The 18,560-nt window shown below is 36.9% G+C and overlaps 1 protein-coding gene across 3 annotated transcripts in view; it reads left to right on the top strand.

The window, feature by feature from the left end:
* The window catches only part of ptpn13 (protein tyrosine phosphatase non-receptor type 13), an 81,382-nt gene that overhangs the window by 36,719 nt on the left and 26,103 nt on the right, over positions 1-18,560 (top strand). For 2 of the 3 annotated variants that reach the window (XM_081391385.1, XM_081391383.1), the window contains exons 8-20: positions 7,399-7,491; positions 8,253-8,340; positions 9,795-9,993; positions 10,657-10,731; positions 10,819-10,987; positions 12,080-12,230; positions 12,690-12,828; positions 13,283-13,435; positions 13,795-13,977; positions 14,121-14,283; positions 15,612-15,975; positions 17,660-17,766; positions 18,472-18,531. In XM_081391385.1, coding sequence (XP_081247511.1) covers positions 7,399-7,491; positions 8,253-8,340; positions 9,795-9,993; positions 10,657-10,731; positions 10,819-10,987; positions 12,080-12,230; positions 12,690-12,828; positions 13,283-13,435; positions 13,795-13,977; positions 14,121-14,283; positions 15,612-15,975; positions 17,660-17,766; positions 18,472-18,531 — 1,944 coding nt within the window. The remainder of the gene's footprint in view (positions 1-7,398; positions 7,492-8,252; positions 8,341-9,794; positions 9,994-10,656; positions 10,732-10,818; positions 10,988-12,079; positions 12,231-12,689; positions 12,829-13,282; positions 13,436-13,794; positions 13,978-14,120; positions 14,284-15,611; positions 15,976-17,659; positions 17,767-18,471; positions 18,532-18,560) is intronic. The other variant, XM_081391384.1, reaches the window with a different exon arrangement.

The raw sequence follows: 18,560 nt of genomic DNA, 5'->3' as shown, positions 1-18,560 counted from the left end.
GAACCTATTCATTAAAATGAATCAAACTTCTCTGTGCTTATATAAAAGAGGACAATGTAAGCGAGGATATTTATTATCTCATGTTCCTTGGCCGTAAATCTGTAAGACAAAAAGTTATGTAATTAATTCTCCAAATATGTTTTTTCTTCATTCTTGTCTAATTGCCACCTTGCAGTCTCCATAAGAGATATTGAATTCTTCATATGAGCCATTTTCATGTACACATCCTTCGCCTGGCCTCCATCTGGACATTTTCTCGATGGAGAGAAGCTTTGCTTCATAATAATAAACCTCAGGCTTTCCAACCCGACCTGGCCCTGAACTGAGCCCAGAAGCTGTTTGGCTGCTATTTTTACCACGGTTGAGCTCAGAACCAAAGACATTCTCTTCCCAGCCCGTGTGGTTTTACTCTGGCTCATGGATCCATGAAGCTGATCTGTCTGAGGCTGTCTAATACTCTGCACTTTTTTTGTAGCATTCTTTCCAGTTATAATGTTAGTTTTTTTACACCAAAAACAGTCGATTTAATGTTTCATGAGCTCTTTCGATCCTCTTTTAGACTTTTAGAATTAAATGACCTTTTCACTGTACCTTTAAGACTTGTGTACATTACCTAGTTGTGTACATTTTTGCGTTCTGCATGGTGTGGTTCGTCATATGTTGAGGTATTCATGGTTGTGATGGAATAACTTTGACATTTTCTGAATAAATCTTATATTATACTCTTTCTTCAAAAGAGCAGGACAAAAATACTGTTTTCAATCATATGTTCTCCAAAGTGTATTATAAGAGGAATCTTTGCCATCATATTGCTTTTGTGAGGGAAAACACGATTCTGTGTGTCAAGCTGCCGTCTGTCCATCCGCTTGTGTAAACATGAGCCAGGCTCATTTTCCTGACAATAATGGGCCGCATTACCCACGATCCTGAAGAGAAGGAATGTCCAGCCCCATTAGAGCATGATGGGAAAGAGCACATATTTTGGTTGTTTTAGTGCCTGTATTTGCTGTGAATGAATGTAATGGTGCACAGATCATTTGTTGAGGCTCAAAAAAGAAAACGTAGCATAGCAAAAAACTGATCCCTATATATATATATATATATATATATATATATATATATATATATATATATATATATATATATATACTGTATATATATATATATATATATATATATATATATATATATTATACATATAACTTTTATACTGAGTTTCACACTTTACATTCAAAGTGTATTTAATTTAAAATTATTTAAATTCTGCATTTTGATTTGATTTTGTAAAATCCATGTTTGCACTTCCATCTCGACCTACTTGGTGTTTGTGATCCGTCATTAGGGAAACTCTGCCCTAAATACATCCACTTTCAAGTCAAGGTACATCCGTGTTTTTGGAATTGTCCATTACTTGTCATCAGGTCACGTGTGCTGTTTTGTTGTTTTATAGGAGACATTTGTGAGTAGAATTGATCAGGATTCTTGAGCAGACTGAAGGGTCCGATTGTCACTACATACATCCTGATAATAAAAGACGGAAAGAGATTATTTCATGTTTAAGCTCAGTCCATCTGTGTGGATTTTTATTTTATGGAAGATCTCTCACCCGTGGGTCGAAGGTCGTTTGGATCTAAAAGCTTTTTAAAGACTTCTCCCACACTCAACTAGAGCTTCAGGAAACTCTGAGCTGTGGAGACACTTCCCAGATCACACGCTCTATAAACTCCACTTCTTCATTCCACAGGTCTTCCTACTATGTAACATTCTGTGTTACTGTGTTTCTGCTTTGCGACCTGTCATGATCTTATCTACTTGCAGTTTCGCAGAGAGATCAGATCTTATCTCTCTCACACTCTGCATATCTTCAGGTCACTGAGAAATGTAACTTTGCAACTTTTTTTTTTTCTTTTTCCTTACCTGCATGACCCTACAGTTTATCAATGTATATATTATTTTAGACATATTGTTTGAGAGAGACTTTCTTAATTGTACATGAGTCATTTCAGAGGGTCCCCAAAAAGATTTATTTATTTGTTTACTTGCAAGTTTGTTTATTACATATTTATTTATTTACACTTATTTATTTTCACATTTATTTATTTACATTTTTATTTGTTTACATATTTTTTTTAAACATCTATGTATTTATTTAGACATTTGGTGTAATTTATTTACTTAGAAATACGTTTGTTTGTTTGTTTATAAATTAGTTTATTTATTTACACTATTTATACACGTTTATACGTTATAAATTTACGTATTTGTTTTTAAAATTTGTTTATAACATTCTGAGCATAGCACACTCTATATTGTGTTTGTAGGATTTATTCTGTGTGTGTTGCGTAACAATATGTCTGGGGGAAAAAAAGATTTGTCAGATTTAAAGAGCAACTCCAAATACGTTATTGCTACAAAACCACGTGCATATTTTTATGGTTTAATCTTCAATTATCAAAAGAAAAAATACCATAAAAGCACAAGAGGATATGCAAGTCTGACAGAACTTTGACTCGACAGAATGAAAGCTTTTTTCCACTTTGCTAGTAAATCTCTGACCTTCCTCTTAAAATCAGCGCTTTACAGGACAGAAACAAAGCCACTCTAATGAACAGACCTCTTCAGTGTTCAGCGCTTTAATGAAAACAGCCTCTCTCCCGAAACCCTTTTGTGTTTTCTGTCCTCATCAGGCTCTAATTACCCCATTAATCCCTTGTTCTTTTTCTCTTCCTTTGTTTTTATTTAATTATTTTGTTGAATCCATTTGCATGTAAGACTTTCAATGGCAATAATCACTAGTATATGAGTCCAAACTGCCCCGGGCCTCTAAAACATTAAGATCAGAGGAGACCCTTGAGAAAGAAATTACTGGAAAAAGGTAAGGAACATGATGAAGAGCATGCAGGATTGGGAAAAGGTAGAGTAGGGAAAAGAATAAGTCTAAATGTGGGTGTTTTCCTCTCTGAAAAGAGATTTTGCAGAAGATACTGAGGTGGCGTTGATATGTATGACCTGTCCACCTACACGTCCCGATCCTCTGAGCTTCTGATGGCTGACACAAGATCTGAGGTCATGACAGGCCGTCCGCTCTTGGCTCTCAACCCAAGAGTTGAGATCCAACATCCATTGGGATACCATACCAAGAACTATTTTTGTTTCGCAAAAAAGTTTATTAACATTATAAGTGAACCTAGAGGAAAATGTATATAAAATGTATGTCTTTGGTCATGTTAATTCAATGTGATTTTTTTTTCTGTACTCTTTTTGCCCACTGAATATTTTTTCATAAATATGCATTTCTTATATTTTTTTTGTCTGAACAGTCCAAATTACATAATAGAACAACATTCATGAAACTTGAGCTGAACAAATTTCCATGAAAATCGTTTTTAACACCATTCTTGCGTATTTTGTCATATTTGAATGAATGGATTTACACAGAATTTTTCATAAACAAGGCAATTAAGATAAATATGGCCCAATAATGACACATGAAACTACACAGAGCTTTATGTCATGCATCAATAAAACGATCACACATTTGTTTGGCAGATGTCGTGCATCACTATCGTTCAGCTTGTGGTTGGCATTGGTCCAGAGGCATTTTCTCTTGAATTATCTCACATCTGCAAAGTGGCATGAAACGTGGCAGAAAATTGATTTGTATGACATTACGTGATGCGTGCAGCCTGTGGCAGAACACGCCGTCCTGCTCCCTAATGCACTCATTCTTTCCTCTGTTCGTTTCAAAGATTTTCGCTCTGCAGAAAGAGTTGTAAAATAAATGATGAGCCGAGAGAAAGCGCACACTCGAGGGAGTTAATGTGACGGCTCTGAACTTGTCTTCAGAGGCTTTTAGCAGACGTGCTCTCACACCTACAGTGATGTGAGTGTTATCATGGGCCAGTTTGATGATACGGTGTGTGTTTGTGTGCGAGTGACTCACTTCACAGCCCGCCAAACTCCCACCAGGCTCTGAGAACTACACTCTGTGGGTAGCATTTCCCATAGTCAAAGTAGAAATGTGTATGGGTGTCTGTTTTTGTTTTTTGTTGGTGTGAGTGTCTTGGTTTGTGTTTATGTGTGTGCACAGTGTTTTTTTAACGCCCTTTTCAGGGGTTGCCAGATCATCCTCCCTTTTTGTATTGTGGGTTGAAACTCACAAAAGAACATGCCCAGGTTATACGTTACATCAAAATAAAAAAAAGGAATTATTTAAAATTGATTTCAAAGCAAATCATTTTCAGTTATTTGCAGCTGGTTTTAAGTTTATAGATTTTTTTTTCAGTGTAACATTTAAGCTCCTTTTAATGCAACCCCCCATTAAATATGAAGTATGCATCATATTGATGTGTTGCACTGTTATATAAATAAATAATTGTACACAAATATAGTGAAATTTGTCCACTGTTGAGAAAAATGGGAAGTACTATAATAAAAACAACAAAATAAATAAAAATAAATACATTTTGTAAAAAAAAAACATTTTATATGATTTGCTTTTGTTTTTGTTTTAGTTTGTATAATTATTTTTTGGTATTATATATTTTTATTTATTTATTTATTAATGATGAATTTTGACATAGTGACTTTATCTGTGGATTCTCCCCTGCTGCAACACAATGTTCTTCAGAGCTCACAAACACCCAGTGATGGTCTGGGTCAAGAATGCTGTTTATTAGTCTCTATTTCCTCCATGAGCAGGTGCTTTCATTTAAAGGGATAGTTCACCCAAAAATGGAAATTCTGTCATCATTTACTCTCATGTTGTTCCAAACCTGTATGAGTTTCTTTCTTCTGCTGAACACAAAAGAAGATAGTGTGAACTGTCCCTTGAAGTCAGTGGACTGACTGGTTCACTGAATTTATGGAACTGTTTACACATCTTTCAGTGTTTGGCAAAAATGCTACTAATCGTCTTTCGCCTAGTCTCTTTACGTGGAACTGTTTGATTGCTTTACATAATTGTCATTGTTTCAAAGTTTCACTCAAGGTTGAGCTGATTGTTTACTGTGGAGAGCATTCAGTCGGTCATGAGACTAAAGCTTCATTGTTTTGCCTTTCCGAAACTCCTGGCTTGAGAAATCCTTCAGGAATTCTGTCAATGCTAAATATGCAGTTTTAAGAAACTGAAGTGCATGGACTTGATTTTCAGGTTCTGACAGACTTGTCAAGCTATGCACAGAGGCAGCACGCCACACACAGGGAATGCTGTCAAGTTTCAGTCATAGTTTAGATAGTGACGTAATGTACACACACATACACAGAGTCAGTGATTCAGAGTTTCCTACCTGAGCTTGGTCTGGAAATGCAAACTGAAGAATGTTTTGACTGAGAACATACTGACAAGGGATTTAGTATTTCGTAAGGTCAAACTAATACAAATAATTTAACAAATATAAATATAAATGCATACAAGTATAATAAATACAAATAGAGTATTATTTAAAAAATACAGACTAATGATTAACAACCTCGGAAAGTTACAGTAGGTCTACTTACAGTAGGTAAGTTATAAGCTTTCGTGCAAAGAAAGTGAAAGTGACGTGTGTAGCCAAGTATTGTGTCCCATACTCAAAATTTTTGCTTTGCATTTCGCCCATCCAAGTGCACACACACACAGTAGTGAGTATTGAACCCGTTAGGCCACAACTGCCCCTTAAAAAGAATCTCCCTATGGAGAAAGTCAAATATTATGATTTTCATTGATCAAGATCTGGCAACATTTTTCCTCTTGGGCGAGCGATTCGCAGATAGCTTTTCTTGTGCATGAAATCCCCCAAATGCCAGCAAACCAATGAGTACGTGGGATAATGATGTCGAATCATAGCAACAGAGCGTATACGCCAAAGCTGCTGTGGATCTGCTTACCCAAACCCTCCTTAACTGGCGGATTTGAATGAAATTACCGTAGTTTGGCAGATAAATAAATGGAGTGTTACATACGCATTGATAAAATCTTATCGTACGCTTTATTGCATACTTCAAACAAGTGAATTTATAATACAATCCCCCAGTTTCACAGACAAGGCTTAAGTCTAGTCCTAGACTAAAATGCATGTTTGAGCTGTTTTTACTGTTTTAACTGAAAGCAACTTACACTGACATATCTTAAAATGTCAGTGCCATTGTTTTGTCTCAAGATGCACACCAGTAATGTTTTTTCATAAGGCACGTTTATAAAAGCTACTTAAGTGCCCTAATTAAACTAAGGCCTAATCCTGGCTTAATCTAAGCCCTGTCTGTGAAACCAGGCCATATTGTTATGGCCTGGTTTCACAGCGAGTCCATAAATGGCTTGGGTAATCGCCCCTGCAATAAAGTTAAATTAAAACCTTTAATTTAAATAAAACAAACACATTATTTTAGATGTTTAATAAGTTGGTTTTGTTTGTTTTTTACAGGCTGATCAATATTAAACAGATTCCTCAGTTCTGACACTTCTTAGTCTAGGGCCATGTTAACAGTTATTGGGTCAGCCTAGAGTGGTTTTCTCAGGTTTGAGGCCTTGGGTCTTTAATTGTAAAAGTCTCCTGCTTGAAACTGAGCTTTCTGAAATTCTGACAGATGAGATGACTGCCATATGGTGTTCATTCATACAATTCCTCAGTGCTTTTGAGGAGCTGCAGTGGAGTATAAGTAGTTTTGCTGTAGACTCAATGTACTTTACTGGATTAGTGATCAGATATTATGCTGTGTGTTGTAAACCCTTTTCGGTGTTTACCAATCTCGCTTCTAAACCACACTGTAATCCAGATCATATTGAAAGAAGTAAGGTGTGATTTGCTGATGTTATTTAATTAATTTACCCGAAGGCCTTCAACTTCACTGCTGGCCACATACCTCCCTTTGAGATCATAAAACATGACACGTGGAAGAACATGATTTACACTCGTGTTCATACCTAAAGCCTACACTGTTAGTTACTGTATGAATGTTTGGAGGCTTTTTAGACACTCCCTCATCAGATTTCTGAAATCCCCGTCAGTGCTTAAAATGATGGAAATAATCTGTAACAGTTTCCAGCAGCATCTGCATTTACTATGATAATAACAGTCCATGATTGAGAATATTAGGGTATTCATTTGGTTATGGGGATAGAATTTCTCTGGACATGATTTAAAAGAATATAAGTGTGACTGGAATTTTTTGTAGAGCAAAGCTGCTTTGAAACGATGTGTATTGTGAAAAGCGCTAATACAAATAAATGTGAATTGAATCGAATTGAACAATAAGTGCTCTTTTTAATAATAAAATCCAAGTTGAGGGCAGGACTGTTCCTGATTTTCTCAAGAAATAAACTAGAATTGACAGGCTAACTTTAGTATTTGAATGTGCTGTGCTACATTCTTACATAATGGAATTTACAAATTAATTTACAAATGGAATTTCCATTTTCAGATCCCCTACATACTCACAGAAGATACCACAGCGACTACAGTTCCTCCAGCGAAAGCCCCTCAGTGGCATCATCAGACCCCGACTACAGACAAGGTTGTACTAATGACCTCATCAATCTCTACCTTTTTTTTTTTAAATTATTATTATTATTATTATTATTATTATTATTTATACACTCCAGGCATATAAAGAATTTCTGTCTTGAGTCAATGTTTAAAAAAAAAAGCATTTATATTATTTTTATTTTCTTATTTATAAGAGAAGGAAGTCAATTTTGTAGCGTTTTTTTGTTGTTGTCATATTATGAGACATATTATATTTTCATGACAATTTAAGCCCCTCCCACATTCTAATTACCGTAATGTGTACAGATGTTTTACTTTGTTGTTTTTCTCAAGGCACTACAATTTTATATATATAATAACATAGTATATAATGTAATATATTTTATATAATATGTATAATTATTGCTTTATGTATATTGTATTGCTTTGTGGTATTTTTTCTGCATTACAGTAAGGACCTTTAATTAATGTTACGATGTTAAAAAGACAAATAAGATTAATTTTCAAGCTAATTTTTTTCCTTTTCAACATGATGTTTATCCATCTTCAATAAGATTATCTGGGCCATACGACCATAGTTATGAATGCAGTGTGAGTCATCACATCTTGTAGTGCTGTGAGCATTTCAACAGTTTAGATGAATGTGGGTGGATGTAATTAGAATCAAACTCATTGATGGCCCTGCGGTTCATTTAGGGGACATAAAAATGTTTTGATTTGCATATTATTGCACTGTGCAAGGCACATATCTCACAATCATTAGTTTCACAACTTTCTTTACACAAACAGCTAAGCCAGAAGATTTGAGGCGGTTCAGCTCTCAGGTCGGCCTCACAGAGCATGACGCCGTTTCGCTCAGCAGTGCACAGAGACACAGGTATTCTCTCTCTTTTTTTCTCTCTGATGTTTGTGTTGATCAATCATCTGTACTGACCCCTTCTTGAGTTCTTTTGTGGTTGTGGACCCAGGCCCCAGTTAATGATAATCTAAACCCTTCCTGAGTTCATTTCCTCTCATCCTGTTCAAGTTTAGCTCTTGTTACAAGAGCTGCAGCACTGTGTGTGTGTTTATGTGTGTGGCTTCAGCTACCAAAATTGTCCCCAGAAATAATCTAAACATCACAAAACCTCCCTATGGGGACATCCCCAGATATGTGATGTTAATATTTTCCATCATTTTTTGAAACAAGTTTTGGATTAGTGTTTAGATTTGTAATTAGCTTTATGTAAACGAGCACGTCTATGTGTCATCATGTGTATAGTGTGCTCAATAGCAAGTCAAAAGTGTGTTCAAGCCATAAAGTTTTATAATTGTCCTCACAAATATTGTAAGAAATGTCATAAACTGATTTTAAGTTGCTCTCACAATTTGAAAGGCTCATAAATCAGCCAAATAATACTTTACATTAAATCTAGTTATGTCAACAGGTTTCTGTAAGATAAAGTATGCAATACATATTATTGTCTTAACTCGAAAATCATTACGCCTGGCTCACTAATATAACTTCTAATGTGTGTCTGTGTGTTCAGATTATAGATAAAGTGTGCTGCTTGTTTTAAAAAGTAGTGTTTTTCTGGCATTGAAGGCGTGAGCATTTAAATATGTCATCATCACTGTCATAATCGTAAGGCCCATCTACACTAGATACTTTGCACTTTGATATCCCACTGTTTTTCCTTGTTCTCTGCCTATTAACAGCTTTTCCAGTGATCTTCCAGCAGCTTTTGTTGCATTTTATCCTTATTATCTCAGGCAAACCGCCAAAAGTCAGTGTAAATACCGTGAATACTTCCATCTAATGTGTTTTTCATTGAGGCAGTGATTCTACTCCTCCCCCTGCTGGTTAACCAGATGAACTACCCACCTCTGTCCTTCCCTGAAGTAGATGTTGGCGGTTGGCGATGGTTGCCAGGTGCTGCTGTTGTGTAGAGCAGGTTTTGGACAGTGTTCAGTAATTGATTCCCTGAGGATGCCCAGGGCTCAGAGCCCCACCATAGGTCACCCATGGCAACCAGCTGGCTCTGCCATTGGCATAACGCTTCACAGTCATTTAACTAACAGTCTTAGTTATCTTATCCATCATATTATCTTAAATTCTAAAGGATTCCTTTTCACAACTTGTTCTGATTTGGAAATTGAAATGTGCTTGTATTATAATTACATAAATAAACACTCACACTCATGTTGGGTTTCCATGTTTTATGAGGACTTTCCATAGATACAATGATTTTTATGAGATGTTGGTGTATATAAAATATAGGTATTAGTGTATATAAGCAGAATAAAAATGCACTGAATTACAACACCATCCTGGTTTTGCCATGTGTCCAGACTTTTTGAGGCGGGTCAGGATGAGCTGTTGGGAACAGAACTTCTGATCCAGCGTCAGGAAGAATTGCATAGGCTCCAGGCCCGGCTGTCTAGAGCCTCCATCTACCCCGGCGAAGACCCGCGCACCTCCATACTGGACCTAGTGGAGCCCCTTCATAGCAGTCCTTTGGAAACCGGCCTCCATCCACGCAAATCTAAAGTAATACAGTGCTGCAGAATTCAGATTAAATTCACAATGTACAAGTTAGTGTTAATGACGAAAGATGATTTAATTGAATTTTACATTGTGAATAATCCAAAAATGTCATAATCCAGTTCATCTGGATTCAGATTGACTTTACTTTTGCTTCATGTCGTTCACACCATAACTTTTATGAATAAATCACATTTAACTGAGTTCTTATTTTTTAATTGATCTGGTTTTAGCATGAATACTGCAAAGGTAAATAAATCAAGGTCAACTGAACTCTAATTGAATTCAGTTTATGCAAGTTACAAATCAATTCAGAATATATGCATATAGCTTTGTGAATAGGATAACATAATCCAGTTAATCTGAATTCATATTGAATTCACTTTAGCTTTGCAGCATTCTATAGCATGCACTATAACAGGCATGAAGTGATCATGCTCAACTGAGTTCATATTTATCTAATTAAAGTTTTATACAAAGCTGAAGAAATCAAGGTCAATACAATTCAGATTGAATTCAGATTATGCAAGTTATAGTGTGAATGATGCAAAAATGAAATAATTCAATTTGACTTCAGATACACTGCTTATGTTCGCACAATCACTTTGATTTGTTCAACTTAAGGTCTCCGTGAGATGTTTGAAAAAATGTTTTTTTTGTGTGTTGTAGAATCTGTTTGGCCCCGAGTTTGTGAGGATGAGCAGTGAGCCAACTGTGGTTTTAAGCGTGCCTTCATCCATTATGGTAAGACAGCGAAACTGCTCTGATTTTTGCTGCTACATGTATAAATGTATATATGTTTGCATTTATAATTTTTGCATGTTTTGACAGAACAAGTCAAAGGAGGAGAGTCTGAGAAAAGTGGGGGTGGTCTTACTGAACGGTCAGAAGTTGGAGCTGTGTTGCGATGTGAAGGCGGTTTGTAAGGACGTTTTGGACATGGTTGTAGCTCACATTGGACTGGTGGAGCACCATCTCTTCAGCCTCGCCTACCTTAAAGGTGCATAAAACATCTTTCTTTTAAACTGTTATTAAATGCATCAAATTCCTTTCTGCCTCCATTCATTTCTTGTATACCTTTCTGTCTAAAACAAAAATGCGGACACTTTGTAGAGAAGAAATGTCTTTGGTTTTGTTTGTGAGAAATGCAATATCTTTCACAGTTTTGTGTTTTTGTTGAGTCTAAATGAAAGCACCATGCTGCATTTATATATATCTAATCAATCCTGCAGCATTACATTTAAAGTTATATTTAAGTAGATTTTTCCTGTAATAATAATAATAATAATAATAATAATTCATTACATTTATATAGCGCTTTTCTCGACACTCAAAGCGCTTTACATAGAAGGGGGGAATCTCCTCAACCACCACCAATGTGCAGCATCCACCTGGATGATGCGACGGCAGCCATATTGCGCCAGAACGCCCACCACACACCAGCTTACTGGTGGAGAGGAGACAGTGATGAAGCCAATCAGTATATGGGGAGGATTAGGAGGCCATGATGGACAGAGGCCACTGGGCAAATTTGGCCAGGATGCCGGGGTTACACCCCTACTCTTTCGAAAGACATCCTGGGATTTTTAATGACCACAGAGAGTCAGGACCTCGGTTTAACGTCTCATCCGAAGGACGGTGCTCTTTTGGCAGTATAGTTTCCCCGTCACTATACTGGGGCATTAGGACCCACACAGACCACAGGGTGAGCACCCCCTGCTGGCCTCACTAACACCTCTTCCAGCAGCAACCTGGTTTTCTCAGGAGGTCTCCCATCCAGGTACTAACAGGTCAATGTAATGTCAACAGGACAGCTTATGCTATTGGTATATGTTCAGGTGAACAGTTATTTGATTATGAAGTGTGTAAATACATCAGAATAAATAATTCTGTTGTTGTCTTCCTGACACGCTGCCCCTGCATGACTCCTCTAGTTACGGCTCTAATGGACACGGGTGGTTTGTGTCCACAGATGGTTCATTAAGTCCTCTGACTCATGCCTCCCAAGCCAAAGGCTTTTGCTTATTATGCTGCATTGAACACTTTTAGCATAATCTGTTTGTTTTTCTTATTTTCTTTTTCCTTTTTTTAGATGACGAGTTCTACTTCGTCGAACCTGACTCCAAACTTTTAAAGGTGGCACCTGATGGTTGGAAGGATGACCCTAAGAAAAAGAAAACGAATGTCAATTTTAATCTGTTTCTGCGTATCAAGTTCTTCCAGGATGATGTCAGTCTGATACAGTAAGAGCTCAGACAGCAACTGCAATCAGGCTCCAAAATATTGTTACTTGCTAGCTATTTTTATGAATTGCAAAATAAAGCATGCAGTCTGTACTATCAAAAATGAATCTAGAAAGCCAAATGCTTTTTTCTCCTATTTTCATTTTATTTTTGCAATCTCAGAAATTAATGTGGTGCCACGTTCCTCACGTTTTGGCCACTACAAAGAAAATATAAAGCGATGATTTATTTTATCAAATAAACAGTAAATATTGTGAATTATTATTATTATTACCATTTAAAATACTAGATTGAATTTTAAAACATAATATATTTTGTTATATTTAATGTATTCTTGCTGAATAAAAGTAATAATTTATTTTAAAAACGTTCTTACTGACCCTAATCTTTTGATTGTTTCTGCATCAATAAATGTATTATCCAGTAAAGCCAAATTAATCAAGCTATTTTTTTTTATAGACACACGATGACGAAGCACCAGTACTACTTGCAGCTGCGGAAGGATATCCTAGAGGAGCGGGTACGCTGTGACCTGGAAAATTCCATGATCTTGGCGTCCTTGGCACTGCAGGCGGAGTTCGGGGACTATCAGACGGAGGTACAAACGACATTGGGGAAAAATAGAAAAGTTTTGTTCGCAAGATTAAGAATAATTTTTGAGTACATTTTTGAGTGTTTTTTGAGAGACAACTGAAAACCCCCTTACCATAGTTATTTATTTATCTAACTCTCCAGATTCCATTAGTGCCACTCAAGTGTTTTATAACAAAAAAATGTGCTTTAAAACAGGAATCTTAAATAATATTTTAAAGCAGAGATTGTTTTGACCATCTGAACATCATATTAACTCTAAAAAATAAAGGTTCTTTATTGGCTTCAATGGTTTATTGAAGAACCTTTGGAACATTTCCATTGCATGAATGGTTATTTATAGTGGAAAAAGGTTTTTCAGGAAAAAATGGTTCTTCGATTGCATCGCCGTGAAAACACAATTTTGAAACCTTTATATTTAAGAGTATTCATTACATGTGCTCTCCTTCATGTTCCGTCAGCTCCATGGAAAGACATATTTCCGGTCGGAACACTACCTCCCCGCTTCGGTTCTGGACAAGATCGATCAGACCACCGTTAAAGAAGAGCTACCCAAACTCCACAGCTCGTACTTCAACGCTTCAGAGCAGGAGGCCGAGCTTGAGTTCCTCAAGGTCAGGAACTAAATGAAACGCATCAGTCCTGCAGAGTGATTCTAGGCAGAGCTTCCTGATTGGCCAAACTTCTGTAATTGACTGGAATAAACATAGATTGCTGCAATCTGTTTTCCCTCAAATACTTTTGATTACAGCCAGACCAAAAGTTGTTCTTGGAGCCTGGTTGTATTCATTCACAGGCATGAATTGTTTTTAGTTTTTTTTTTTTTTTTTTTTTTTTACGAGATAAGTACAGTAAAGTCAATAATTGTGAATAAACTGACTTGTTTTGATTGTGCTCGATTTCTTTTCCTAAAAGTTGTTGTTGTAGTCTGCTTGTGATTAGATCGGTCTCGTCATTTCTCTCTAATTTAAAGGTGTGCCAGAGACTGCCGGAATATGGAGTTCACTTCCATCGTGTGCTTCCTGAGAAGAGATCCCTGACTGGGATCATGCTGGGCATTTACTCGAAGGGTGTTCTCATCTTCGAGGTCCTGAATGGAAATCGAACCCCTGTGCTAAGGTTCCCCTGGAGGGATACCAAGAAGATCTCTTTCTCGGTAAGATGTTTAAATGTGCATGTTTACGTTTGGTGGAAATCACACAGCCATGAGTTCCCAGAAAAAAAGCTAAAGAAGTTCAGCTTCAGGCTGTTTGACATGGAATCATTTATTTGGTGTGTGTATGTGTTTCTCTATGGCAGAAAAAGAAGATTTGCTTGCAGAACACTTCGGACGGGATCAAACATCTGTTTCAGACAGACAGTCAGAAGACCTGCCAGTATCTGCTGCAACAGTGCTCAGCCCAGTACAAATTCCACCTGCACATGAAAGCCAGACAGAACAACCAAGAACTGCAGGACCTGGGTGAGAAAGAGAAAGAAAGAAAGAAAGAAAGAAAGAAAGAAAGAAAGAAAGAAAGAAAGAAAGAAAGAAAGAAAGAAAGAGGGAAGCAAAAAGCAAGCATTTATTTAATTTTTAATTTAATACTCTTTATGTATTGAGGACCAGGATTGCCACAAAAAAAAAAAATGAAGAATCAATTTATCAATTTAATAATTCAAACATAAAAATGTATATAAATAAACCATTTTTAAATGGACAAATGAATAGACATTTTTAAAGTTGTTTATTTGATTCGTGTTTTTAAATGTATTTTAATAAAACAATAAATAAAATAAAAACATTTAAATGTATGAATAAATAGACAAATTTAGAATTGTTTATTCATGTTTTTAAACGTAGATTAATAAAACAATAAAAAGTACATTAATAAATTATTTTAAATGCACGTTAAATCACTTTTAAAAAAAGCATTTGACAAACCTTTTCTCTCTCTATTTGCCAGATGCTTTTCTTTGTCATTTTGCCAAATGCTTTTCTTCATCCATTTGTCAATCGAGTTAAAAAATGCCATTGGACAGTTCACACGTGGGAGCAACCAATCAGCTTATATGTGTGAACTGTCCAATGGCTTTTTTAACTCCATTGGCAAATGGATTAAGAAAAGCAAATGGCGAGTGTTTTTGTAATACGATTTAAACATTGCTTTTAAGTGTATTCAATTTAATCAAATGTATGATTTATTTATTTATTTTCCTTTTTAAACATGATTTTGTGATTTATTACTATTTCTTTGTGATTTTTATTTCTGGTTTTGATTAAAAATTGATCATTTATTTCTTAATTATATTTTTGTGTGGTACTCATAGTTGTATTGATTTGAGTCTTTTGAAATTGATCTTTCAAAAAAATATATTATGATTCATTGTTTATTATATTAAATCATTTTCTGTTTTAGAATTTAGAAGACGACCGCGGCATTTTAAACACTGTAACGATGACTTCAGGACTTCTGATATTTATTTCAATATTTACTTCTGCCATTCTGAAATATTTGCAATAAAAAAAAAAACAACTTTAGGCAGACATTTAGACATGTTTCCTTTGAGATAAGAAACCTTGGGAAAATAAGGAAGTGTTCCAAATGGCCCATCCTACTCAATTTGTTCTTCAAGAACTGGCATTAAACTCAGGGTTTCAGGGTTGAAAATAAACTATAGGGTCAATACAAGCTATAATGTAGAACCTTTCTTGGCTGTGTAGAAGCCAAAAATGGCATGCAAGCTGAAGCATAGCTTTAACTGTTGCACTTTGCATGTTCTTCACCGTCTTCTGTTGTTTCTTCCCTGCAGAGAACTCTCCTCTGAGCAGTCTGCAGTACTCTGATGGGATGGGTGCAGTTAGTCTGTCCCCCAGCACTGACCCCGAACTCTACAAGAGGATGTCCTACTCTGAGATGTCCGTCAGCAAGAGTTCACTGGGTCGGGTCTCTGTCCCAACAGAACCGCCCTATCCGGGGTTCAGCAGCTCCAACCCCAGGATGAAGAGTCGTTCCCATCATAACCTGGGTCAGCTGCCTGAGTCGCCCGAGCACAGGATGCTGCCTTTCAGTAGCCAATCACAGAGCGGCATGGCCCGATCACAAGTGCTTGCATCATCACACCAGCGCGCAAGCTCCGACACGGACTCCATCTCTGTCGCCAGACAGCAGGAAAGGTGAGCGACACATGCAAACATATATTTACAAAACAAATGATGGTTGCAATCTTGTCTTATTCACCGGCTGTCTCATAGATAGTTTAATGTTTTTACACTGAACTCGCTCACCTGCAGTTTGTCATATGATGTCTGCTGCTTTGCTATGCTTTGTTTTTACACCCGTCTCCTTCTCCTGATCAATTGTAACTTGTCTTGAAAATAATATCTCTGTACACCTGTCTCACTCTCCTACGCATGTACAACTTATAAAATATCTAATAGAGGATAACTCATTTTACACCCATATTACAATGTTTTTGCATCCCGTCTCACTCTCTGGTTCTTCTGCTTAGTTGCAGTTTGTCTTATAATGTTTCACACCTGTATTAGCCTCTTGATTAGCATTGTGTGCCTTTTAATTCCTTTATACCCGTCTCACTCTCCTTCTCTAAATTTTTTTTTTTTTTTTTTTTTTTTTTTAATACAATACCTTTATACCCTTCTTGCTCTCTAGCTCTGATGTGGTTTCTCTTATGTGTTTCAAACTTTCTCAATCTCCTGCTCTGCTTATGTCTTCACACTCGTATCGCTCTCCTGTTTGGCAGTTATTATATCTTTACACCAGTCTCCTTCTCCTGCTTGGTTGTAGTTTGTCTTGTAACTTCTTTACGCTTGTCTGACTCTCCTGTAGTTTATCTGATAAGGTTTTTGCACCGGTCTCACTCCCACTTTCTGCTGAAGATTGTTTTTTGATGTCTTTGTACCCGTCTCACTCTCCTGATATGATTCATCTTGTCTTATTGCTTCACACCTGTCTCACTCTCCTCTTCTGCTGTGTTTTTGCTTTACAGTGTTTTACTCCCGTCTTACTCTTCTGCATCGTGTGCCTTTGAATGCCCTTTACACCCGTCTCACTCTCTAGCTTTGTTTTATGATATCTTTACACCCTTCTCATTGTTGATCAATTGTAGTTTGTCTTATAATGTTTTTACTCCTGTCTCACTCACCCAATCGTGTAGTCTAATAGATAATAACTCATCTCATCGTTTTATTTTTTTATCTTTACACACATTTTACACTCAATTTACAATGTCTTTACACCCGTCTCACTCTCCTAATCTGCTGTAGTTTGTCTTGTGTCTCAAAACAGTGTAATTTTACTGTATCTTACGTCTTTATACTCGTCTCACTCTCCTTCTCTGCTTCTTTTAGTTTGTTATACCCGCCTCACACTCCTGCAGTTTTTTCCCGAATGTCTTTACGCCTGTCGCACTCTCCTGTTCTGCATTTGCGTGTTGCTGTGTCAGCTTGCCGCTGAGCTGCCTGGGGCCAACAGCATTAATCAGCTCTCAAGGGAGACAGACAGTCTCTGTGCCTGTGAGACTGATATTCTTCAAACCGTGTTTGCACATGTTTGCAACCATTTTATAGTCCTGTGAAGATAATTGTAATATTTTACACTCAGTCAGTGGTGTAATGCATGCTCACAGGAACAGTGCTCTTGTGGGTGAAGTCTTGATTTAGGTGATTGTGATCAAGTACATCTTTATTATTGTAATTTGTGTGTAACTTCAGTTTATAAATATCATATGCAGTTTCACTCTCTGGCAATATTATGAATTGATCAGAAAATGAAAATAACTGCGTTTATTCCACTGGATGTAATTGCCTTTGCACTGATTTTCTTTTACTTTATTCCCAGTATGTTCAGCACCACGGTCGATGACAGTCCCCGCTGGAGCCCCAAAAGCTTGAAGAAAGAGTCTGACTCTTCCTCCTGTGAGGACACAGGACAGGCGTATGTCGTAGGTGAGGACGATGAGACACGACCAGTTGCTTCTGTCTTATCTCCACTTGCACCTGCCTGGAAAATGGCTCATCACCCTCAAAGAACATGTCTTTCTGCTTTTGAACTTTTATTTCGCCGTCTCTAACTTCCTTACTTTGTAGTCTCTCTTCTGATGGTCTGACAGGATAGTGGGTGGAATTATTTTCTCTCTGCGTCTCTCTGTGGAGTCAGGGGCTGTCTGCCTCTTTCGTTTTATCTTTTTAACAGCTCTCTCCCTCGGTTCCCTCACTGATCTTTTCATTTTACTTCTCCATTTCATCCCATCATCCGCAGTTAGATCAGAGAGAGCAGCAGCCCAAATCCTCTCAACATCTTCCTCCGCGTGTAGAATAGATGCCATAAAGAGATTACAGTCTGAATTGATGTGCTTTTACATTCGTCATCATATATGTCAGAGAATAATGTAAGGCTTTATATATACAAGTGATTTTACCATGGCGAAGAATTGTTTTTAGGCAACATGACAGCAAAGTTCACCCTATTTACGTTCTTCATGCATGTTTCTGGTTCTATTGTGCAGACAATTTGGTGCTCAATAATCCAAAGAAAGAAATTTTCCTTTTTAAGTGACATACAAAACTCTTCAACCTCTCCATTATACATGCATTTAATTATTATGTAGTTATGACGGTCTAGTACCTTGACCTGTTTTTAATATTCCGCAGGTGTGAGCATGCACAGCTCTGGAGTGCCCTCGACTCCTGCCGCCTCCATAGGAATCACTGGTACGATATAAAATCTGTGTTTCGTTTAG

Source organism: Scardinius erythrophthalmus (assembly GCF_964197995.2).
Source record: "Scardinius erythrophthalmus genome assembly, chromosome: 17".
In the NCBI taxonomy this organism is placed as follows: domain Eukaryota; kingdom Metazoa; phylum Chordata; class Actinopteri; order Cypriniformes; family Leuciscidae; genus Scardinius; species Scardinius erythrophthalmus.
This window is presented reverse-complemented; position numbering and strand designations above follow the sequence as displayed.